Source organism: Lynx canadensis, chromosome C1 (assembly GCF_007474595.2).
Source record: "Lynx canadensis isolate LIC74 chromosome C1, mLynCan4.pri.v2, whole genome shotgun sequence".
Taxonomy (NCBI): Eukaryota; Metazoa; Chordata; class Mammalia; order Carnivora; family Felidae; genus Lynx; species Lynx canadensis.
Window position 1 is genome coordinate 104,830,917 of NC_044310.1, and position 24,403 is coordinate 104,855,319.

Genomic DNA, 24,403 nt, shown 5'->3' on the forward strand with positions numbered 1-24,403 from the left:
TACACATTTATGAGGCAACTGGCTAATTATTATATATAATGAAGCTTTATTGAACTCTGAGAAGCACTTACCCTCCGTCATTCTTGCGGTCCTCACAGCAGCCCCACGAAGTGGATTTTTTTTTTTTACAGGTAAGGAAACAGACTTAAGTAACTTGCCTAATGTCACAGCTAATGAGTGAGAGAGCTAGAATACAAATCTAGACAGTCTGGCTTTAAAGCCCATGTTCTTCATCATTAAGGGATATCCATTCTCAGATAATGCCTGGCACATAGTAGTAGGCACTCACATATTTACTATGTCAGTGAATGAATGAGACAGTAAAAGGAACAAATGCGGAGCTGCTATCTTCAGAGTCCTCCTATGTTCTCATTTTTCTTGGTAGTCTCTGGCATCACGCTTAAGTAAGGGAGAAAGGTTAAAGAGGGGTGGATAATGCTAGCGACCACGACTCTCAGGTTTACTTACTACCAGAGAGGCCGCGTTTAGCCCGAACGCAAAAGTCCCGCTTTTAGCGCACTTAGTCTTCACACCAGGAGTACTGCAAGCAGCCCAATTTCTGCTTCAGGCAACACTAACTTCGCAGGAAACTAGTTCCCGCATTTCGCTGGGGAAACCTAAGTAGGTAGCAACTTGTACAGGCAAACTTCACAGCTCGGGCACGCATGCGCGCCGCCGCCGAGCAGATGGTTACTACGGCTGCGCGAACCGGTGGCCCCGCCCTTCCCCGTCACATGTCGGGGGGCCGCGGCGTGGCGGCGGCCGTGGCGGTAGCGACGGCAGGCCGTAGGGCGGTCGGAGGGTTTCCGGTTCCGGTGTAACGTTCGGGCTCCGTCTCAGGGGCTGAAGTTTGTGAGGTGAGTAGTGACCCCGGGCCCGGGGTGGATATGCAGTGGTCCGAGCGGTGAGGACCAGGTTTCAGTCCAAGGGCAGGACCCAGGCGGGAAGGTTCAGTGGGAAGGAAGCCGAAGAAGTACAAGGTTCTGAGGGAGAATGGGTTGGAGTGAGATTGTAAAGAGGAAAAGGGCGGGGGCGGGAAGGGGACGGGGTGGGGAGACTGGCTCTAAGATGGGAGTTTGGGGAGGACAAGGTGGGGTGGGGAGCCAGTGGGAGATAGGGAAAGAGCAGAGAAGAATAGGGGTTGCAGAGGGAAGGAAACTCAGGTTGTAGCAAAGAACACGGAGTAAGGGGATTCTTCAGAAGATTGGGTTCTGCTACCTGCTCATTGAGAGATCCTTCTGCCTACCTCTTCTTCCACCCCCACCCCACCCCGCCCCGTCCCAGGCAGTTATTGTTGAACATTTGATTAGTGACAAAGCTAGTGACTGTTGGGAACTTTTATTTTTGTCCACTGGCTGTTTAGTTTGCTAGAGGATTGAGTTGAAGTTGAATACATTTGTTAGTATAGTATTTGGGCACACGTTTCATCTGATAGAGTGGTAGCTCATTTGTTGCTTTGGCTTTTCAAATTGCTTACGCTTTCTAGCCCATGATTCAATTCTAGTGGAATGTAAGCCTCGTTAAGGCGAGGATTGTCTGATACGTTCACCGTTGTAGGTATCCGCAGCACCCAGTGCACTGATTGAGACTTAGTAATTATACAGTAAATATTTACTGAATGATAAAGAATGATGAAGGTATGGCAGATTGTCCTCATTTTGTAAGATGAGTAGACCGAGGCTCAGAGGAATTACTTGCCCCAAAGCTGGTAAACAGTAGAACTCTGTGACCCAAATGTTCAGTGTGAACTTTCTTCACTCTCTGTGGTGTCTATGTTTCTTTTGAGTAATGCATGTTTAATATACAGAGATTTATAAACTATATCATAACATAGGTGAATAGAGCTGCCATAGAATTATTCATAGAACATGTCCCTGAGACACAAAATCTTTCACTCCTAGTTTCTTGATTTTAATCTACTGGCTTCCCATGGTTATGCCAAAATTAAATATGCTGTTTAGCAACAGGTCTTATAGAGAGGGTAAACCTGCCAAGAAAGTAGAAATTAATCAGACTATCTTTTAGGAGAAAAGAGGTCTTAAAACATCTTGAAAGATTGACTACCGGAGACCCTGATTTGTAGCAGTGCTGGGAGGAAGTTAGCTTGGAAACGGAGGTCAGTGCAGTTTATTGATTTAAGCACTTATGGAGAAAATCAGGGAAATAAAATTTTCTCTATGCTCATGAGTTTTGCTGTTTAAGTAGGAGATCAAAAATGTAAAATGAATAATGTTGAAGAATTATATTAACTTGCATTAAATAACAAAGATTTGTTGTAGGGTGTCCTTTACGATAGTGTTTTCTCTGCTAAGCTAAAAAGTAGAAGAATAAAGATGAAAAGGGAGAGAGAGAAAGTACATCCAAAATGAGGACCTTCTTTTCTGAGGTGAAGAATTAATCTTACAAAGTCAACTGACAGAGTAGAACATGAGAGAACGTGATCTGGGTACAGAATTCCCACAGGGATGAATATGACTGTAGAGATAAGTGACAGCATTCTTAAGGATTATAAGATTTGTTATTTTTTTAAATGTTTCATTTATTTAAAGTAGGCTCCACGCCCAATGTGCAACTTGAACTCATGCCCCTGAGATCAGGAGTCACATGCCATAACAAGTGAGCCGGCCAGGCACCCCAGGATTATGAACTTTAATATAGGATGGCTGACCTGGATAGCCCTTTCTCTCTCCCCCTCCCCACCCCCCCACCACCATTCCTTAAAAGAAGGGAATCCTACAGGTCAAGGCTAGGTTAAGGAATGCCTACCTGGAAGCAGGAGAGATAGAAAAGCTGGCCTCTGGGGGGCACCTGGGTGGCTCAGTCGGTTGAGCGTTCAACTTCAGCTCAGGTCATGATCTCACGGTTTGTGAGTTTGAGCCCGCGTCGGGCTCTGTGCTGACAGCTCAGAGCCTGGAGCCTGCTTCTGATTCTGTGTCTCCCACTCTGTCTCTGCCCCTCCCCCACTCATGCTCTGTCTCTCTCTGTCTCAGAAATAAATAAGCATTAAAAAAAAAAAAAAAAGAGAAGCTGGCCTCTGGGTGGGTTTTTTCAGTCTTGTTTTCAGGTTATATGTTTGCCAATCCTTGTTATGACAAGATCAGAAAAGAAGCTGGAACTCATTTCTCAGACTAGGTTATTCCCAGGGTTGGTTTGTTTATTCCCCAGATTTCACTGATCCACTGATACCTAACTGAGTTAGAGTTGCAAATGAAATGTAGTTCTTTCTGCTTTTAAGTAATGGGTTTTAGAGAAAGTATTTAGGTCGAAATGAAGTGCAGGAACTTGCCTAAGGATTGGGAAGAGAGGCGGAGAGGGCATTCCTGATACACTAAACATTGCTTGGGGTGCTCTTTTCCTACCCTCTAACTAAGTGTTCTCCTGGTTTCTTTTTAGGTGCAGGACTGAATCCCATTTGAGCTACCCTCCCTTTCCTGAAGAATGGCACTGTCTAAGAGGGAGCTGGATGAACTGAAGCCATGGATAGAGAAGACAGTGAAGAGGGTGCTGGGTTTCTCAGAGCCCACAGTGGTCACAGCAGCACTGAACTGTGTGGGGAAGGGCATGGACAAGAAGAAGGCAGCTGGTATGTCCTTTTATGAATGTTTTTTTAATGTTTTTATTTTTTGAGAGAGAGAGAGTATGCAAGTGGGGGAGGAGCAGAATGAGAGGGAGACAGAGGATCCAAAGCAGGTTCCATGCTGACAGGCTGGCAGCAGCAAGCCTGATGTGGAGCTTGAACTCATGAACCTCGAGATCATGACCTGAGCCAAAGTTGGACACTCAATTGACTGAGCCACCCAGGAGCCCCTGTTTTATGAATCTTTTGACTTATAGCAGGATCCCAAACACTGCTTTGAACTTCCCCAAATTCTCTCTGCTGGGAGTGTCTAAAAAAAAATTAGGCCACATATTATTTTCTCCTGCATTATGATGGAAATAGCCTAAGTGACTAATTTTGCTTTTTCCCTTTTTTTTAATACTATTTGTGACATATTTTGTTTTTTATTTGTTATTTTTTTAATTGTAAGCTCTATGCCCAATGTGGGGCTTGAACTCATGATCTCAAGATCAAGATGCTGGCTGTAGCAACTGAGCCAACTGGGTACCCCATTTATGACATATTTTGAATCTCAGACTGACTTCCTTTGACCAATGTCAAGTCAGTTGAATCAACTAAGTTATATTTACTTAGGAAAGATGCTAAGGGCACCTGGGTGGCTCAGTTGGTTAAGTGGCCGACTGTTGATTTTGGCTCAGGTCATGATCTCACGGTTTGTAAGTGTAAGCCCTGCTTCGGACTCTGCACTGGGTGTGGAGAGCCTGCATCAGATTCTTTCTCTCCCTCTCACCCTGCTTGTGGGGGCTCACTCGCTCTCTCTTTCTCAAAAAAAGAAAGAAAGAAAGAAAAAATATGCTAAAGTCAGATGGGTAGATTCAAGTTCAGAGTGATAACTAAACCAAGTTTATGAAAAAAGTTGAGGGAGGTAGAATTTGTTAATAGTAGTCTCTTCCAGCTTGCTCTTTGGGAAGAGTTAGGGTGATTATTCATCATTAACTTTGATGTTCAACCTGAATAGATTGCTCTGGCTTTGCTACTTCTTACTGCAAAAAATTGTAACTATATTTTTACCTCATAGGGCAAGGTCATTCAATATAAGAGGATTTATGGGAATCCTACAAAGAACTTAGGAAAACATTTCCCTCCCTCCTGGAGGTAAAATTCCAGTGTTGGTGTCTGTTATATGCCTAATATTGGACTAAGTACTGTTACTTTGTCTTTTTTTTTTTTTTAAGTTTATTTATTTTGAGAGAGAGAGAGAGCCTGTGTGTGCTAGCAGGGGAGGGGCAGAGAGAGAGAAATGGAATCCCAAGCAGGCTCTGCACTGTCACATCAGAGCCCGATGCAGGGCTCAAACTCAAAAACCATGAGATCATGACCTGCGCAGAAATCAAGAGCCGGTTACTTAACCAACTGAGCTACCCACTCACTCCTTGTACTCTAACTTTTTCAACCCTACCACCTCTTTTTTTCCTGTCAGACCATCTGAAACCTTTTCTTGATGATTCTACTCTCCGATTTGTGGACAAACTATTTGAGGCTGTGGAGGAAGGCCGGAGCTCTAGACATTCCAAGTCTAGCAGTGACAGGAGCAGAAAACGAGAGCTAAAGGTAGGTTACAGTTAATTACCTGATGAGCTTGGGAGTGTTTTGAATGGTAATAAATTTGCTAAGCTTACCTGACTCACACTTTGGTATTTAATATTAGAATACATAATATTCAAGAGAGATACTAAGACATTAAAGGAGAGGAGGTGAGCTTGTATTATCACCATCTTATGATGGTGAACTACGTAAGTTCATGGGTTGAAATACTTCAGGGAAACAATTGGTAGCTTTGTCCTTTTTCACGTACGGTTAGGAGTTTTAGTTCTTACATTTCCCTTTGTCTCCTTCCCCCCCCCCCCGCCCCCCCTTACTACTACCTATAAATTGATTACTCTAAGGTTTTATGTTTTGGTTTACTTGATACCTAATAGATGTTTCAGAATGTGACTCCACTGTTGTAAACCTCCCTGTTGTTCCTTTTAGAGGTTTTTCTACAGTGGACTTGTAGATGGGATACCTAACAAAAATTATTATTTACTGTATGTCTTGAGAGCCTGCTGTTTGCTATATAGCATATGGCTGGTCATCTGGCCCCATGAGTGGACTACTTAAAAGGACCATCATTACTGTCTTACTTCCTTCACTTTTTATTCTGTAGTTGCTGATTGGTCATGCCTTTTTTCAGTAGTAGCTGCGTCAGGTGGCTGGTTTCTCTATCTCTTTTCTTTTGCTTTAAAAAAGTCTTTTCTGTGGCTCCCATCAAACCTTCCAAAGTGCATTTGATACCTTGGCTATCCTATTGCTTTTCCTGGGGCACAAAGAGTGAATAAGCAATGTCTGCTTGGTCCCTGGCCAGGCAGTAGAACCGAGAGAAATAGAGGGTCATGTGCCTTTTGTGTTTAAGTCATCGTGGGTGGTGAGAGGAATGAGAAATAGTCCTTGCCTTAAAGGAATTTGCAATTTAAGGAAGGGCACAACAGAATATAGTCACAAATTACAAAATCTAAGTAGCAGTCTCATATAAATTTTAGAGATGACTGTAGGGTTTCAGACTGATGTTGAATTTGGTATGTTTACGTGGGAATGCTTAATCCACGATTTGCACAGATCTGTGGAGTGAAATTAATGCTATAATAGGGCATGTGGCTGTGTAAGGGCTGAGGCATGCTGTGAATGAAGTGACTACATTGGGTGGGATTGATAAAAATGGTTTCTTGAATGAGGTATCTAGGTAGCTTTGGGATACGGGTCCCATTTTGGTCCGTTCAGGTCCCCACCCCACACAATATATTATGGGAGAGTCCTTTTTCTTGAACTGTAGGAGTTCCAGGAAGCGCTCGCCCCTGGCCGAGGATATGTCCTTGCAAAACACGAGCCCTCCTAGTGAAGAGGGGATGTCACCCAAAGCCTACCACCGGTGTGTACATTTGCTTTTTCCCGTTGTCCCTTCCGGTTGGCCACTCTTGGTCCTGTTAAATTCACCTTGCAAATTGGTCAGCATATTTGAGTTCCCATTGTTTGATGAGAACAGAGTGTTACTGGGTAATACTGAAGAAGAAAGAGAAAACCCCTGTCCTGAAAGAGCTTAGACTCTAATTGGGAGAAGGTACTAACATTGGAAGACTTAACACTTGGCAAACAGAATATTAACAATGTAATTTTATGTAATATGAACCCAGCTCTTAAGTGCTAAGAGGATATGAAACAACAGTTTGATCAGAGTGAGATGAGATTATTAGGAAAACTTCCTGAGGCGAGTTTTAGGCAGGACTTGGAACAGGGGTGTGGAAAAAGTTGAGGGATATCATTGCAAATGTAGGCAGTAGTATTGGCAAAGACCTTGAGATGGGAACATTTATAAGGACATGGTGATGAAATTTGCTTGACTGGAGTAGGAGAACGATGAAGTTGGGTGAGATGGTCTGTTTGGTGGAGGGTCTAAAGGACTCTGGGGAAAGCTACAAAATGCTGGTAGGGACTAGGATGATTCTTCCCTTCTCCCATGGGCAGGGAGAAAACTCTTCTGTCATCTTGGGTTTCTTTAGGAAGTGTTTGGTGATGACTCTGAGATCTCCAAGGAATCATCAGGAGTAAAGAAGCGACGGATACCACGTTTTGAGGAGGTGGAAGAGGAGCCTGAAGTGATCCCTGGGCCTCCCTCAGAGAGTCCTGGCATGCTGACTAAGCTCCAGGTGAGTAATTAGGGACTGAAAGCAGTGATTCTATGAGCTGAAGAAGTGAGACATGCAGGGGTCCAGATTCATCATGACCTTGATTTGAATTAGTATTTAGCATTGGGAAACTTTTGTTTACTGCTCTATGTTTTATCATTTCTCAGTTTAACTAGGAGTATTCCACCTGAAGGCTATTGAAATAACATTTACAAGCACCTGTTACGTGGCAAACAAGGGTGTTACATACATTATTTGCCCAGTTGTCTACCTCGTTGGGTCATTGAGAAAATTATTGAACTAATCAGAACTCAGCTTGATGACAGAGGAGAATTTCCAAATATAATGCTGACATGCTATAATCCACTAAAATAATTTCAAGTTGACTTGTTTTTAATAAGAATTATCTGCGTTTTTAAAATGGACTTTCTTTTTTTTTGTTAATTAAAAAATTGTTTTTTAATGTTTTATTTATTTTTGAGAGAGTCAGAGTATGAGCAGGGAAGGGGCAGAGAGAGAGAGAGAGAGAGAGAGAGAGACACCAAATCCAAAACAGGCTCCAGGCTCTGAGCTGTCAGTACAAAGCCTGACGCAGGGCTCAGACCTACGAAAATGACCTGAAGTCGGTCGCTTAACTGACAGAGAGGGAGTGAGGGAGAGAGAGAGGGGGGAGACATAGGATCTGAAGCAGGCTCTAGACTCTGAGCCAAAGTCAGCTGCTTAACCACCTGAGCCACCCAGGTGCCCCTAAAATGGGCTTTCTTAAAACAATTTTGGTACTACATATATAATAAATATTTCTTGTGCTGTTTAAAGTCTCTTGGAAGAAGAACAGAATATATACATATATGTGTGTGGGTGGGTGGATGAATTTGCTTATATATATTTATATATGATATTTCTGCAGGGAAAGATACTGGTGCTTTATAGAGAGTAGGAGCAGAAGATTTCACAGTATACTCTTTTGTACTGTTTTGCATTTTGAACTATGTAAATATATCACACAAAAAAGATGTCAAAAATAAACTTTAGGGCACCTGGGTGGCTCAGTCAGTTGAGCATCCAACTCTTAATTTCAGCTCCCAGCGTTGTGGGATCAAGACCTGTGTCCGGTTCAGCACTGAGCATGGAGCCTGCTTGGAATTCTCTCTCTCTCCCTTTGCCCTGCCCCTGGCTCTAAAATAAAAAGGAAAAGGAAAAATTAGGGACACCTAGGTGGTCAGTTGTTCAAGCATGTGACTCTTGATTTCTGCTCAGGTTGTGAAATCAAGCCCCATGTCAGGCTCTGCGCTGATACTAAGGAACCTACTTGGGATTCTCTCTCTCCCTGTCTGCCCCACCCTCTCTCCCTATCCCTCTGTTTCTCTCAAAGTAAATAAACATTAAAAATTGTTTTTGTGTGTGATTAATTTAAAAATATATCTTGAAACACCTTGACAGCAAGGTTTCCTTTGGAAAATTCAAGAATTATTTGATTGTATTCTCAAAGGTTATTCTCATATTCTTTAGGACAGAAGAAGTATTTTACACGGGATAGGAAACAGATCTTTGCATTGTTGTCTCCAGTTACCCAAAGCAGGAATTCATCAAAAGTATGATAATTTGGGGCTCCTGGCTGGCTCAAGTCAGAAGAGCATGTGACTCTTGATCTGTGGGTCGTGAGTTCAAACTCCACCATGGGTGTAGAGATTCCAAAATTAAATAGATAAACTTAAAAGTATAATTTATGTGGACTCTGCCAAGAGTTTTGTTTAAATGCTCATAATAGCCCTGTAAGGTAGGTCTGTTGTTACCTTTTTTTAGGCACTTGGAGTTTTAGAGATTAAATACCATGTCCAGTGTCACATAAGCATTAAGTGGCAGAGTTAAGATTCAAGCTCAGGTTTCTGTTAACCTGAGTCCTTTTTTTTTTTTTTTTTTTTTTTTTCTTAACGTTTTATTTATTTTTGAGACAGGGAGAGACAGAGCATGAACAGGGGAGGGTCAGAGAGAGGGAGACACAGAATCTGAAACAGGCTCCGGGCTCTGAGCTGTCAGCGCAGAGCCCGATGCGGGGCTCAAACTCATGGACCTCGAGATCATGACCTGAGCCGAAGTCGGCCGCTCAACCTACTGAGCCACCCAGGTGCCCCTGTTAACCTGAGTCTTAATCATCAAGCTATGTTACTACCTACCATGCCACTCCTGCTTGAGGAAGATGGGTTGAAATGTTTCAGTGCTCAGCTATGTAGGCTTTTCTTTACTGAATTTTGTAGCCTGTGGTACAGGCAGAATATGGTGGGTTCATTCAAAAAATGTTTAGTTCTCTAGACCTGAAAAGCCCTTTGTGTTTACGAATCTGTATAGGAGAAATAAAAAAGAGATATTAACAGTTTTTTAATTCCCCCCCCCCCCCCCCCCCCACCGAGAGCAGATCAAACAGATGATGGAGGCAGCAACACGGCAAATTGAGGAGAGGAAAAAACAGCTGAGCTTCATTAGCCCCCCTACACCTCAGGTATTGTGCTCAGATTACTCTGAAATGACTCTTTAGCAAAGAATTTCTTGCCATCCACTCTCATTTTCTTGCTATCCACTCATTTGAGTTTGGAAGGTCACTGCATGTTCCATGCCACCATCTACCAGTCTACATGTGTGACCTGTCCGCCTGTCTAATTCTTCTGATTCTGATTTCTTTTTTCTCCTCTCTCACAGCCAAAGACTCCTTCTTCTTCCCAGCCAGAGCGACTTCCAATTGGCAACACTATTCAGCCCTCCCAGGCTGCCACTTTCATGAATGATGCCATTGAGAAGGCGAGGAAAGCAGCTGAACTACAAGCCCGCATCCAAGCCCAGCTGGCACTGAAGCCAGGGCTCATTGGCAACGCCAACATGGTGGGCCTGGCCAATCTCCATGCCATGGGCATTGCTCCCCCGTGAGTATCTGTTTCGTGGAACCCCTTAGTATTTCTGAAGCTGGAGAAGCAATAAATACCTTTGAATGTTACTGATCCTTTTCTCCCAAGGAACCTAAATCATTTCTTACAGTTTCATATTTCTTACGTGTGCTTAATAAATACCAATTGAATTCTCTTAGCTTGCTCGTGGCAGAATTTATTAGCTTCTTTTTATAATTGGTAGAACTGAGGTTAAGATTCTTTATCTGTTGTTGAGCTAGGAATAGAACCGGTCTCCTGGTTCCTAACTCAGAACTATATCCATTAGACCTCAGTGAATGATACCAGATCTGAGAGTTCTCTACAACTGGATAAAGACGATAGACTTTATTTTTAGCGCCTACAATTGGTTTGGCATACTATGTCTGATTCAGAAATTCTGGAGTGAAGATAGGCTTGCAAATTCTTATCAATGTAATATATAAATTCATTTCATCCGATTTTACTCTGTACTCACATACTCAGTTTGATGTTTTCAGTCACGGTGTTACTCTTCACAGATGGGTTTATGTTCCCTAGAATTGTGTGTAACCTAGTTCTCTTTGTTTGGTTTGATTTGATTCATTTTCTGTTTGTTTCTTGTTTGCCTTATTTATTGTCCCATATGGCATTTATTTCTTTGTGGGCTGTTTCTCAGGAAGGTGGAGTTAAAAGATCAAACTAAACCTACACCACTGATTCTCGACGAGCAAGGTCGCACTGTAGATGCAACAGGCAAAGAGATTGAGCTGACACATCGCATGCCCACTCTGAAGGCGAATATTCGTGCTGTGAAAAGGGAACAGTTCAAACAACAGCTAAAAGAAAAGCCATCAGAAGACATGGAGTCTAATACTTTTTTTGACCCTCGAGTCTCAATTGCCCCTTCCCAGCGCCAGAGACGCACTTTTAAATTCCATGACAAGGGCAAATTTGAGAAGATTGCCCAACGATTACGGACAAAGGTATCTGGTTTAGAATATAACCTAGAACTTCAGGGGTGCCTGGGTGGCTCAGTCGGTTAAGCATCTGACCCTTGGTTTCGGCTCAGGTCATGATCCCGCGGCTTTGTGGGTTCAAGCACCGCTTTGGGCTCTGCACTGCCAGCGCAGAGCCTGCTTGGAATGCTCTTTCTCTCCCTCTTTCTCTCCGCCCCTCCCCCACTCACACGGTGTCTGTCTCTCTCAAAATAAGTAAATAAACTTTAAAAACAAAATCTTAAAAAAAAAGAATATAACCTAGAACTTCAAAGAAGGTAGGAAGGTGACAAAGGAAATTTAATGCAGTCCTAAAATACTGCCAACTCAATTCTCAAAGTTTTAGGCAATTAGATACACAAGTAATAAAGCAATGACTAATTTCTTTTTGATTTATTTATTTTGAGAGAGACAGCGCAAACAGGGGAAGGGGGAGAGAGAGAGAATCCCAAGCAACCTCAGCAGGGTCAGCGCAGAGCCGGGTGTGGGCCTCAAAGTTACAAAACTGTGGGATCATGACCTGAGCTGAAATCAAGAGTCAGTCTTTTAACCAGCTGAGCCACCCAGGGTGCCCCTCAATGACTAATTTTTAAACTACTTTATTCCTGGGATACTTGAATTTTAGCTGATTTGTCTTAATTCCATTCTACTTAAGTGGAAATAAAATTGACTTTGAAAATTCACATACAGACAGTGGAGGGAAACAATTCAGAACCCTCTGCGTGATTGAGGAAAGCTAGCCTGGTAATATAACATTTACTGCAGATAATCCATACACCTTGAGAGTTGAATTGACTCTATATCCGGTGAGTTTTGCTTCTTGTTTTCATTCTCAGAATGGAGTTTTCATAGAATTCCATTTCTGTGTGTTTGCCGCAGGCACACACTGTGGGGTGAAGGATGGTGATAAGGGTAGTTGTATGTAAATCAACTAAGTAAAGGATAAAGTAGAATGCCTCTTTTCTTTTAAGTTTTCAGAAGTTATGAATTCTTTGCATTAGGCATAAAGAGTGCAACAAGGGAGTACTTTAAAATTTGGGATTCTACTATTTCCCTGTTTTCTGTGACTCCAATTTATCTTCCCATCTTTGTTTATCTTGTCTTTAGGCTCAACTGGAGAAGCTGCAGGCAGAGATCTCACAGGCAGCTCGAAAAACAGGCATCCATACTTCCACTAGGCTGGCCCTCATTGCTCCTAAAAAAGAACTAAAGGAAGGAGATATCCCTGAAATTGAGTGGTGGGACTCTTACATCATCCCCAATGGCTTTGACCTGTGAGTTTGTTAGTTAATACCTTTTAATAAGGCTAGAGTTTTATTGGGAGAGATAATACTCATGCATTAAGTAAAATTATGAAATCCTAGTGAAATAGGTAGCCATATACAGGCTCTTATATTTGTAAATATGTTGAATAAGTTATTTTTAGTTTTTAAGGTTAACATGGGAAGGAAAAGGCACAAATGATCTAAAAGAGAAAGGATGTAAGTTTATATTTGCTTTTGTTATACGTGGTTATTTTTTTTGCTACCTATAATAGGCTTTTACATTTCTTAAAGATCCAGTCCTACAATAGAGAGGAAGGAGTCTTAATTGATGAGGGAAAGAATGAAATCATTTGAGAAACACTTGGAGAGCTTTAATTATATCCGTTCTATAATTCTGATCCATGGCTTTAGGAAACTGTATCTCAGTCTTTCCCCTTAACCCTTCCTTTGTCAACCACTGTCCCAGGGAGTTATTGTTATTAGTGAAAGAATGTGGCATCCATCCATCAGGGATATTAGGGTAGAAAAAGGTTGAGAGTGACTGATGTGGATTGTATGTCCAACCTTAGTGGACCCAGTTTTCTCATCTTGAAAATTATGTGTAATACAATTACATGTTGTGGATATGCACACTAAAAGGTGCTAGAATGTTATGGAGAGTGCATTTTTTCATTGTGTTTCTGAGACTCCTTCTCTCTTAGAATTGTCTCTACCCACATATCCTGTTTTCCCTTCTTCCTCCAATTTTAGTACAGAGGAAAATCCCAAGAGAGAAGATTATTTTGGAATCACAAATCTTGTTGAACATCCAGCCCAACTGAACCCTCCAGGTAATGTCTAGATTACTCAATCAAGGCTCTAGAGAAGTATTATCCAATAGAACTTCATGTGACAATGGACAGCACATGTTCTCTGTGCTGTCCATGCAGTAGCCACTATCCACTTGTGACCGTTGAGCATTTGAAAACTGAGTTGCACTAATACAACTGAGAGACTGAATGTTAAATTTTATTCTGTTTTAATAATTTTAGTTTAAATAGTGTACGTGGCTTGTGACTACAGTATTGGACAGTGCAGGTCTAGAGCATTGAGGCCTAACCTAGAGATGGTTTCAACTGAAGTATATTACAAGTTGGGTTTTAAAAAGCGTTCTCATCTTTGACTCCCAACTCCAGTTTTGTACACCACTGCCCTTCAGTCGTCTTTGTCTTCAGCCTTCTTCTCTCTTGATCATCTTTGTAGCAAAAGCCTGTTGGCTCACTCAGAAGAGATAGGTTTTAGTTGCAGCTGTGTTTTTAACTAGCTGAATCCCTTGGGTAAGTCATTTAGAACACAGAACTTTCTCACATATAGAGATAATGTTGATAATGCCTTCTTCAAGAATTATGTAGATCATAAAAGATTTTAACACTTTCATCATATTTGGGATGAACAGATATTGCTTGCCAATAACTCCAATAAGTTTAGAAGAATAGATTGGGACTTTGAGATAATATAGTATATGATAATCATTGTAATGTTATGTAATGTTGTGTAATGTAAAGATACTCATTACTTAACCAGAGTCTACTTAGTTGTCATCAGTGTGGATCATTAGAAGAACGTAAGGGATTTTATTTGTTTTTAAAAATTGTCAGAGCCCCTGGCTGGCTCAGTCAGGAGAGCATGTGACTCTTGATCTCAGGGTCATGAGTTTGAGCCCTATGTTGGGTATAGAGATTACTTAAATAAACTTTAAAAATAATAATAATAATAATATGGTCGCCTGGGTGGCTCAGTCCGTTGAGCATCTGACTTTGGCTTAGGTCGTGATCTCGTGGTTTGTGGGTTTAAGCCCCACGTTGGGCTTTGTGCTGACAGTGCAGAGCCTGGTTGGGATTCTCTCTCTCCACCCCTCCCCCACTTGTGCTTTCTCTCTCAAAATAAATAAAATATAGTAATAATAATTAAAAAAATTAAAAGTTGAGTAAACCTGCTTTGGGAGTCCAGAGGATTTTCCCTAATTCCTGTAACTCTAAAATTATAAATTTCATTATCTTGGCCCCACCTACCCCAAATCCTCATGCAGAGCAACTGGAGCAGCTCTAATTTTGTTTTCTGTCTTTGCCACTTCTCAGTTGATTAAAGCAGTCAACTACTTCAAGAAAAAACAGTTAGAACACTCTCATGAAAGATAAGAATGTTTTTTAAAAACGGAATATACTGGGGCACCTGGGTGGCTCAGTCAGTTGAGCATCTGACTCTTGATTTCAGTTCAGGTCATAATAATTCCAGGATCGTGGGATCAAGCCCCATGTCAGGCTCCATGCTGAGTGTGGAGCCTGCTTAGGATTTGCCCCCTTCCTCCCCCCGTCACCCTTTTAGATAGATAGATAGATAGATAGATAGATAGATAGATAGATAGTAAAATGCTATACTATCACAAACTAAAAATAACTAATAACACTTAAAGTTTCTTTTAATGTGATTGATAGTCACCTACATCCTTCTAATAGGCTTATTGCTTTTGTAATTTTATTTCTCTACCTGGCAGTTGACAATGACACACCAGTTACTCTGGGGGTATATCTTACCAAGAAGGAACAGAAGAAACTCCGAAGGCAAACAAGGAGGGAAGCACAGAAGGAACTACAAGAGAAAGTCAGGCTAGGCCTGATGCCTCCTCCAGAACCCAAAGGTACATATCTTAGAGGCAGGGATGAAAGGGTGTTAAGTTTATCTGTGTAATTCCAGAGGAACATTTGCATCTCTTGATATTTGAGTGCTTTCTGTTTCTCAGAATCATTCATTGGTTATTTTCTTTCTTTCCTAAATTTTCTACAATCTGGCTAAGACAGGTCAACATAGGGGTGCTTGGCTGGCTCAGTCAGTAGAGTATGCGACTCTTGATCTTGCGGTTGTGAGTTCGAGCCCCATGTTGAGTGTAGAGATTACTTAATAATAAAATCTTAGGGGTGCCTGGTTGGTTCAGTCAGTTAAGTATCCAACTTCGGCTCAAGTCATGATCTCATGGTTCGTGAGTTCAAACCCCGCATTTGGCTCTCTGCTGTCAGCACAGAGCCTGCTTTGGATCCTCTGTCTCTCTCTGCCCCTCCCCTGCTCACTCGCTCGCTCTCTCTCAAAAATAAAATAAACATTTAAGAAAATAAATAAATAAAATGAAATCTTAAAGACAGATCAACATATTCACTGTAGAGGTCATTTAAAGCTTTTTCTTTTTTAAGTATAAAAATATATCATATTCTGATCTTCCTGAAAGAATAATGGTCTTGAAATTCATGAAGATAATAGTTGCACTGTTTGCACAGTTGTTATGTACGTAATTCTATAGTTGAAAAATGAAAATATTGTTAAACCTGACTCCTGTAGTTTTGTTATCATTCAGTAATATTTTGCGTGAGCACTGTTATGTTCAGGATTTTTCACTACATGTTGTGATCAGAGTGAAAAATACCAAAGAAATAAAACTCCTTATCTGTCGTAAATTTTCAAGCAGTGTAAATAAATGTATACCAACTATATATATTATGTGACTTTCTACAAATGCTGAGTTCTTTGGATGGGCTTTTCAAGGTAGGGGTTTTTAGAGGAAGTGAGCTTTGAGCAGGGATTTGAAATAGGTAAACAGTTATGAATTGATAGAGAAGAGGTGCCAGGTTATGCCAGCTGGAAATTTAATTTAATCTTCTCTCCACTTGCAGTGAGAATTTCAAATTTGATGCGAGTATTAGGAACAGAAGCTGTTCAAGACCCAACGAAGGTAGAAGCCCATGTCAGAGCTCAGATGGCAAAAAGACAGAAGTAAGTGCCATGGGATTGGGTGGAAACCCAGGGCAAGTACCTTTCCCAGACTCTTCTGGGGGGATCCATATTTGGAGGGAGGGGAGAGTCCTCCGTTGCTCTCTCTTTCCCTCAGCTTTGCCTCTGATCTTCAATGCCTTTCTCACTTGTGGATGTCCTTCCTGTCACGACAGAGCGCATGAAGAGGCCAACGCTGCCCGAAAACTTACAGCAGAACAGAGAAAGGTCAAGAAAATTAAAAAGCTTAAAGAAGACATTTCACAGGGGGTACACATATCTGTATATAGGTAGGTGTCCAAACTGGGCCAGCCTTTCCCTTAGAAATGCCAAAAGTTTTCCAAGTGCTTGAGGCAGAATCACTGTGGTCTAAAGCATTCCTAATATCAATATCTACTCACTTCTAATGACCCCAACGTGAATCAGGAGCTAGTAAAGCTTTTATAATGATGAGGATTAAAGACTTACTCTTCTGTCTCTGGGGGCTTCTCAGTGAACCAGTACTATTTCTGAAGAATGAATGAGTGAATATACTTGTTGAGACCAAGATGTGAACTAAGGATCATTCATCCTTTGTGGAACAGAAAATACCCTATTTCTCCAGGCAGCATTAAAAGTTTCTTTCTTCAGTAACTATATCCTTATCCTGATGTATTGCAGTAATCCTCTTATTCCCACTCCAAAATATATTTAATATGTTGTAAATATGTTCTACCTTGGTGCTGAATTAATGTTTTCATTTTATTCTTTTATGTTGAGTGCATATGTTCCTTCCATTTTTTAAAACGTGCTAGTGTTTAATAACTCGTTCCTTACTATGAAAGTGATATGAGGATTTTTTTTAATCTAACAATACAGGAGGGCCTTGCTGAACAAGACCCCTACTCTCTGAACCCTTAGTACCACTTACTGTAGGTAATTGCTACTAACAGTTTTTCATGTAGCCTTCTAGAAATTTTCCATGAGTAGCATTCTGACTACATTATAAGCATCTAGAAGGCAAAGAATTTGTTGATCTTTATACTGTCAAGAACAATTAGCTTACACATTTTTTTGGATGATGGTAAATATCTCTTTCCTTAGAGTAAATTTTGATTACCTGCTGTTTATTCTGGGTATATACAGTGCTAGTCTTTGAAGTATAAGACAGTGGGATTACTTCTAGATTCATTGATTTTACCTATCAAGCATTAGTGTATTTGCTTACTTACTCCGCAGATTTTTGTTTTTAGAGAGAAAACCATTTTGGATCCATCTGTTTGTTTGCCATTCCATTCAGGCAGCTACTGATGCTAACTGAAACAAAAGCCATAACTAAACTTTCCCTTCTCCAGAGTTCGAAATTTGAGCAACCCAGCCAAGAAGTTCAAGATTGAGGCCAATGCTGGGCAACTGTACCTGACAGGGGTGGTGGTACTGCACAAGGATGTCAACGTGGTAGTAGTGGAAGGGGGTGAGTCTGAAAAACTGAAGGAGACTTGTCCCCACACAACCCTAGGCTTTGAAGTGATTAGCATGGTGGGGAGAAAGGAGAAAAAGATAGAGTTTTAGAGCCATACCTGGGTATAATATCCTGGGCCTCTGTTTCTGTGTTTATTGGAGCAAAAGGACCTAAGATGTAGTTCCTGGTATTGCTTCAACTACCACATTAATGGCTGAGTATCAGATGAGCTCAGAGGTTCTTTCTACTTCATCATCATCTACAACTCTGGCAAAATTCTCCTTCTCTGTTTCCAGGCCCCAAGGCCCAGAAGAAATTTAAGCGTCTTATGCTGCATCGGATAAAGTGGGATGAACAGACATCTAACACAAAGGGAGATGGTGAATGGGGGTTAGAGGGGATGGAGTGGGAGGTGGGGTGGTACTCTGTCCATTCATCTACTCCCTCCCACTGACACTTGCTCACACTAGATAATGTTTAGGAATTGTAGAAAAACCCGTTTGGACTGTGAACATGTAGACATTCATGCCTACATATTTATTACGTGATGATGTGCATGTTATTCTTCTCCCTGGCCTTCAGGGTGTTTCTGCCAGCTGCTTTCCCTGTCTGTCCAGATCTGGACACTAGTTATGGGAGTCTATTCAGTTTGTGAAAATTCAGCAAACTATGCACTTTATATGTGCATTGTCTATATTATTTTTTGAAAGAAGTTATTTATTTTTAATGTTTATTTTTGACAGAGGGACAGACAGCGCACGAGTGGGGGAGGGACAGAGAGAGAGAGAGAGAGAGAGATAGAGAGAGAGACAGACAGAATCCGAAGCAGGCTCCAGACTGAGTTGTCAGCACAGAACCCTACATGGGGCTTGAACCCACGAACTGTGAGATGATAACCTGAGCCAAAGTTGGACACTCAACTGACTGAGCCACCCAGGCACCTCTTGAAAGAAATTTTTAAAGGGTTGAAGGCAAAATTATACACACACACACACACACACACACACACACACATACATATATACACATACATACTTTTCATTCTTTTGCCCAATTTTATATATGTATAAAATATATTTGACACCCTTCTGACCATCATTCTTCCATCCATATTCATTCTCCCCTTTGCAGACCTGGGTTAGCATTTAACATGTGCAGAGAGTCATACTTTTCTTAATTTTCCTAACTTTGGCCCTTTTATATTTTGTGTCCTTAGTTAAGATATTTTCATGCCTTACTTAAAGTACACTTTTCACTATAATTGCCCTATATTTTCTTTTGTTTTACAAGTGTTTCTAAGATATTTCCATTTGCTTTATCTGCCCTCCTTCTCCATTAGATCAAACTCCTTAGTAACAGACTCTGTTGTCTTGGCATCTGAGGCCTGGTTTTCAAAGTGCTTAGGACAAGTTTTTATTGTTGATTCCTTGTCTCTATCTCCTTATTCCTGGTATCTGGTGCAGCTCTTGACACTTATTAGGTGCTCAGTAAATGTTGAATTAGTTAGTATCTCTGTTTGGAACTTTCAGTCTGATTTACAGGAAATAAAGATAACAGAAGACATTTGACCCTGATACAATGGAAAGGGGAACAATATTTTAAAAGAATTGGGGTACACTTCAATACTCTTTGTTTAGAACCTAAATCTTGGTCTCTAAGTCTAGAGCAAGATTTAGCTATATTGTCTTTTCCAGATGATGAGGAATCTGATGAGGAAGCTGTGAAGAAAACCAACAAATGTGTACTAGTCTGGGAGGTAGGTGATCTTTTGTTAAACACTGAAGCAGAACTTCAGCTAGTTCCTGGTTGTTTATACTGTTCTAGTGGAGCAAAGGAATGGTAAAACTAAGCAATGATTGATTCCTTAAGTAGTTCATGTTTCCTTTTGGAATTCATTGTTACATGTTCAGCAGCAGATTCTTCCTGACTATATTTTAAATTGATGAGTGTATAGTATATGCCATCTGGGGAAGAGTATGGAAAACTGGTGGCAAGAATATAAATTCTTGACTGAGTTGTTTTATTTCACAGTCATGGATATGAGACTTAGAAAGAGGGAGATGAATCACTGGGAATTTTTTTTTTTTTTTTTTGTCTGGATAATAGTGAAAGAAGTGTTAGACTTAAGAATATAAAGTTGGGAGTCTGGGCATTACCACTTACTAGCTGCTCAAATGGGGCAAGACACTTAATATCAATTACTGTTGGTTTGTCTACAAAAATGTGGATTTTGTTTCCTTTTTCTATTTGTCAGTTTTCTGAGACCAGAATTAGATTATGATGTAATAGTGCTCTGTAAAATACAATTTTTTTATGGTTATACAGGTCCTTCATCCCTGAAATCTTAACGAACCAATATTAGTTCCTCTTTATTTTCTTTTTTTTTTTTTTTTAATTTTAAAATTTTATTTTTTTAAGTAAGCTCTACACCCAATATGCGGCTTGAACTCATGACCCAGAGATCAAGAGTCGTGCGTTCTATCAACTGAGCCAGCCAGGCACCCTGAACCAGTATTAGCTCTGAAGAATAAATGAATACATATGCTTATTCAGGCCAAGATGTGAAATAAGGATTGTTCATTGTTTGTGAGCATATAAAATACCATCCTATTTTTCCAGGAAGCATTAAATTTTGTTTTAGTAATTATTTCCTTAACCTAATGTGTTGCAGTAATCCTTTTATTCCCACGCCAAAATACATTTTTTTACATTGTAAATATCTTCTACCTTTGTGTTGAGTTAATGTTTTCATTTTATTCATGTATGTTGAGTGCATGTATATTTTTAATTAAAAAAAATTTTTTTTAAGTTTATTTATTTTGAGAGAGAAAGAGAGAACACACAGAGCCCAACATGGGGCTCAATCTCACAAATTATGAGATCATGACCTGAGCTGAAATCAAGAGTCCAATGCTCAACCAACAGAGCCACCCCGGGCACCCCTATCTTTTATTTTTTTAATGCACTCATTTAGTAACTAGTTCTTTATTATAAAAGTATTATATTATTTCAAAGGTAGTGAATGCCTATTAAATTCTAATAACACAGAAGAGCACTTACTGAAATGGTCCCTTTCCAATTTCCCCAGTTCTTTAAGACCACTCTTTATAGGCAATTCTTACTGTTTTTCGTGTATTCTTCTATCTTATCCCAGATTCCTCCAATTTATTATGCATACAAAATTAGGCTATAATAACTACCTGACCTGCATCCTGGATATTTAATATCCTACCCCCTTCATCTCTTTCAGTTACCTTTGAGAGTCCACAGGAATTGTATCTCAGGTTCAGAAACAAGCCAGGTTCTACTCTAGCTTCTTATTGGAATCTGATCCCTGAAAGCCTCTTGAGATAGCACTTTATGACTTCATTGTTGTTGGTGCCTTGGGTGAGAATGTGGTTACACCCAGTAATGTATCTTTTTCTATTGTAGTTCTCTTCAGGTACCCCCCTCACTGCTCCCATTCCCCTCTTCACCTCACCCTCATATTCTTGTTTGTCAGTGGACCCCAAAGCCTCCTGCTTGTATACAGTCTTACTGGGTCTTGTGGAAAGAGTCCTTTTAGCCTCTGGTTCTTTCCTTAAAGGTCCTCTAGTCGTAGAGGCCTGGTGGGCAACTAGTTCATCCCATCTCATCCTCCATAGTCCTTCCTGACTTGCTTTTCCACCCAGGTATCAATCAGAGCACAGACTTTCTCATCCTCCATTCAGTAAAAAAAAAAAAAAAAAAAACCAAAAAACCTGAAACCTTTATGCCTATAAATTCATGAAGACTCACAAATATCCAAGGGAATGGAGGTTAAAATAGTTTTTAACATAAAATCACGTTCAACTACATTGCTACACACATGTTATTAGGGTTTAGAAAAGAGTATATTATATCTGATTTACATTAGAAATTGCAGTGTTTTGGGGTGCTTCAGTCAGTTGAGCGTTTGGCTTCAGCTCAGGTCATGATCTTGCAGTTTGTGAGTTTGAGCCCTGTGTCAGGCTCTGTGCCGACAGCTCGGAACCTGGAGCCTGCTTCAGATTCTCTGTTTCCCTCTCTCTCTGCCCCTCCCCCACTCATACTCTGTTTCTGTCTCTCAAAAAAATGAATGAATGTTAAAAAAATTGAAGAATTTGGGGTGCCCGCATGGCCCAGTCGGTTAAGCCTCCAACTTCGGCTCAGGTCATGATCTTGTGGTTTACGGGTTCGAGCCCCACGTCAGGCTGTGTGCTGACAGCTCAGAGCCTGGAGCCTGCTTCGGATTCTGTGTCTCCCTGTCTCTCTGCCCCTACCCTCTCAACACTCTGTCTCTCTCTATCCTTCAAAAATAAAGATCAAAAAAAATTTTTTTTTAATTAAATTTTTAAAAATTAAAGAATTAAAAAAAAATTGCAGTGTTTTGGGGTGCCTGGCTAGTTCAGTCGGTAGAGCCTGTGACTCTTGATCTCAGGATTGTAGGTTCAAGACCCGTGTTGGATATAGAGATTATTTAAATAAAAATCTTGGGGCACCTGGGTGGTTTGGTGGGTTAAAGCGTCTGACTCTTGATTTCAGCTCAGGTCATAATCTCATGGTTTGTGAGGCTGAGCCCCATGTTAGGCTCTGTGCTGACAGTGCAGATTGTGCTTGGGATTCTCTCTGCCTCCCTACCCTCTCTCTCTCAAAAAATAAATTTAAAAAACATTTTTTAAAAAAATCTTAAAAGTAAATCTTTTTTTTTTTTTTTAAGTGTTTTTATTATAAATTTTGTCTTTTTCCCAGGGTACGGCCAAAGACCGGAGCTTTGGGGAGATGAAATTCAAACAGTGCCCTACAGAGAACATGGCTCGAGAGCACTTCAAAAAGCATGGGGCTGAACACTACTGGGACCTTGCTCTGAGTGAATCTGTGTTGGAGTCCACCGACTGAAACTACTGCGAGCCCTTGCCTCTCTTTTCCTGCCTTTGTCTCTTCAGTCCTCTTATTCTATTTCCCAAACCAGTTCCACTTGTGTGTGTGATTTCAGAACTGTGCCAAGCTGACATGGGGACAAAGGGAAAATACCTTACACCCTTCCCCAGTCAGCCTGGTGCTGCCCTTTATTCCCCTCATGTGCATATGATTAAAGAGTTATTTTTAAAGTTGGTATGATATTTTTCACACACTTACAGGTATTGGAGTTTAGGTCTTCAGGTGATCTTTTCTCCTAACTTCTAGCAATTGCTGTGGAAAAAAAATTTTTGTCATTGATATCTATGTATATGTAAATGGATGAATGGAAGGATGAATGGAAGGATGAACGGGAGGATATGTATTTTTGATGTCTAATGGAAATTTCTGACCTCATCTTGGAACAAGTGGGAGTAAAAAATCCTGCTTTCCTGGAGTGGAGTGGAGCCCAAAGTGTTATGGGTGAAAGAGGGTAGGACAAGGAGTGTCCATCTGTTAACCTTCAGTAGAGTCACAAGGTAGATTGCCACTGGTCTGGGCTAAGTAGTCTGGACAGGAAATCATTTCCTCAGAAGGTGCATAAATGAGAACACGTGTTGTGGTGAAGTGGACACAGAGAATCCAAGGAGGATGTTGTGGGTCAGTTTGTAAAATGGAAAAGGATTCAGGAATTTAGCCTATATCCTCTCTTTACTAATTAAAAAAAAACAAAAAAAACACTTTTTCTAAAAGACAGTGTGTAGTTTCCTTTTTCTTTTCCTGGAATCTGACTAGATGTGGTTCTGTTTAAGAACTTGATGTTTCTGGTTTGATTTTAGGAGTATTGAGGTCAGCATAAGTATTCATTCAAGTCCAAAATTCTTAGTAGATCTACACTTTAATTTCCTGTTGCCTTTTGAGGGAATGGATCAAACACAGGAGCCATTAGAGCTCCCATAACTTCCTCTAGTTGGAGCTTACCAGGAAATAGTGTTGGAAAATGGATATTTGATCAGAAGTTAAAACATTCTGGGGCAACCTGGCTGGCTCAGTGGGTTGAATGTCCGACTTCAGCTCAGGTCATGATCTCGTGGTTCTGAGTTCAAGCCCTGCATCGGGCTCTGTGCTGACAGCTCCGAGCCTGGAGCCTGCTTGGGCTTCCGTGTCTCCCTCCCTCTGCCCCTCCCCTGCTCACGCTCCTTCTCTGTCTCAAAAAAAAATTAACATTAAGGGGCACCTCAGTGGTTCAGTCAGTTGAGCATCTGACTTCAGCTTAGGTCATGATTTCACGGTTAGTGAGTTTGAGTCCCACATTGGGCTCTGCTGACAGCTTGGAGCCTGGAACCTGCTTTGGATTCTGTGTCTCCCTCTCTCTGCCCCTCTCCTGCTCTCTTTCAAAGATAAACATTAAACAAATAAACACTTAAAAAAGTTAAAACATTCTGCATTATAAAATTAACCCTTTTTTAAAAATTATGTGTTTGAAGTCCTGGAGTTCCAATTCTAAGGCAGTGTGAGAGAGCTTTAGAATAGAAGAGATGGAAAAAGAAGGGACTGCTAAAGGCCATAAGGAAAGAGTAGTACGATCTCTCTATTTTAGAGGTAAGTAAATTTTAATCCAGACAGGTGAGGTTAACTATTCCTGGAGCAGGATGAAATCTGAAAAGCTTGCCAGGACTCAGCAATGAACTGGGTGCTTGCTAGTAATCCTCTCTGATTCTGTGAGATTGGAGCTAGAGAATTAAACTCATTTTTGATACTACTTGATTTAAGCAAATCCAGGGGAAAAATTCATTGTTACAGAAATATTTTTGCTTTATTAAAGGATTCATC

The 24,403-nt window shown here is 40.8% G+C and overlaps 1 protein-coding gene across 5 annotated transcripts; it reads left to right on the top strand.

The window, feature by feature from the left end:
• Positions 1 to 724: 724 nt before the first annotated feature.
• On the top strand, positions 725 to 23,322 carry PRPF3 (pre-mRNA processing factor 3). Of its 5 annotated transcripts, none has more exons than XM_030325612.2 (16): positions 725 to 857; positions 3,394 to 3,583; positions 5,040 to 5,170; positions 7,153 to 7,299; positions 9,692 to 9,775; positions 9,973 to 10,193; positions 10,852 to 11,158; positions 12,278 to 12,444; positions 13,186 to 13,265; positions 14,969 to 15,112; positions 16,137 to 16,236; positions 16,410 to 16,523; positions 17,568 to 17,686; positions 17,971 to 18,054; positions 19,369 to 19,430; positions 22,424 to 23,322. In XM_030325612.2, the coding sequence occupies exons 2-16, from the start codon at positions 3,439 to 3,441 to the stop codon at positions 22,568 to 22,570; spliced, it is 2,052 nt and encodes a 683-aa protein (XP_030181472.1). In that variant the 5' UTR covers positions 725 to 857; positions 3,394 to 3,438; the 3' UTR covers positions 22,571 to 23,322. The 5 variants fall into 5 exon arrangements, with proteins under 5 accessions (XP_030181472.1, XP_030181475.1, XP_030181474.1 ...); XM_030325614.1 differs by lacking the exon at positions 725 to 857 and adding an exon at positions 899 to 980; XM_030325613.1 differs by lacking the exon at positions 725 to 857 and adding an exon at positions 2,007 to 2,116.
• The last annotated feature ends 1,081 nt before the right edge of the window (positions 23,323 to 24,403 follow it).

Bases quoted from the DNA above. Each gene is read 5' to 3' on its own strand.
- PRPF3 (XM_030325612.2), top strand. From the start codon at position 3,439: ATGGCACTGTCTAAGAGGGAGCTGGATGAACTGAAGCCATGGATAGAG. The intron at 12,445-13,185 runs GTGAGTTTGTTA...CTCCAATTTTAG, and splicing joins ATCCCCAATGGCTTTGACCT to TACAGAGGAAAATCCCAAGA. The intron at 13,266-14,968 runs GTAATGTCTAGA...TCTACCTGGCAG, and splicing joins AGCCCAACTGAACCCTCCAG to TTGACAATGACACACCAGTT.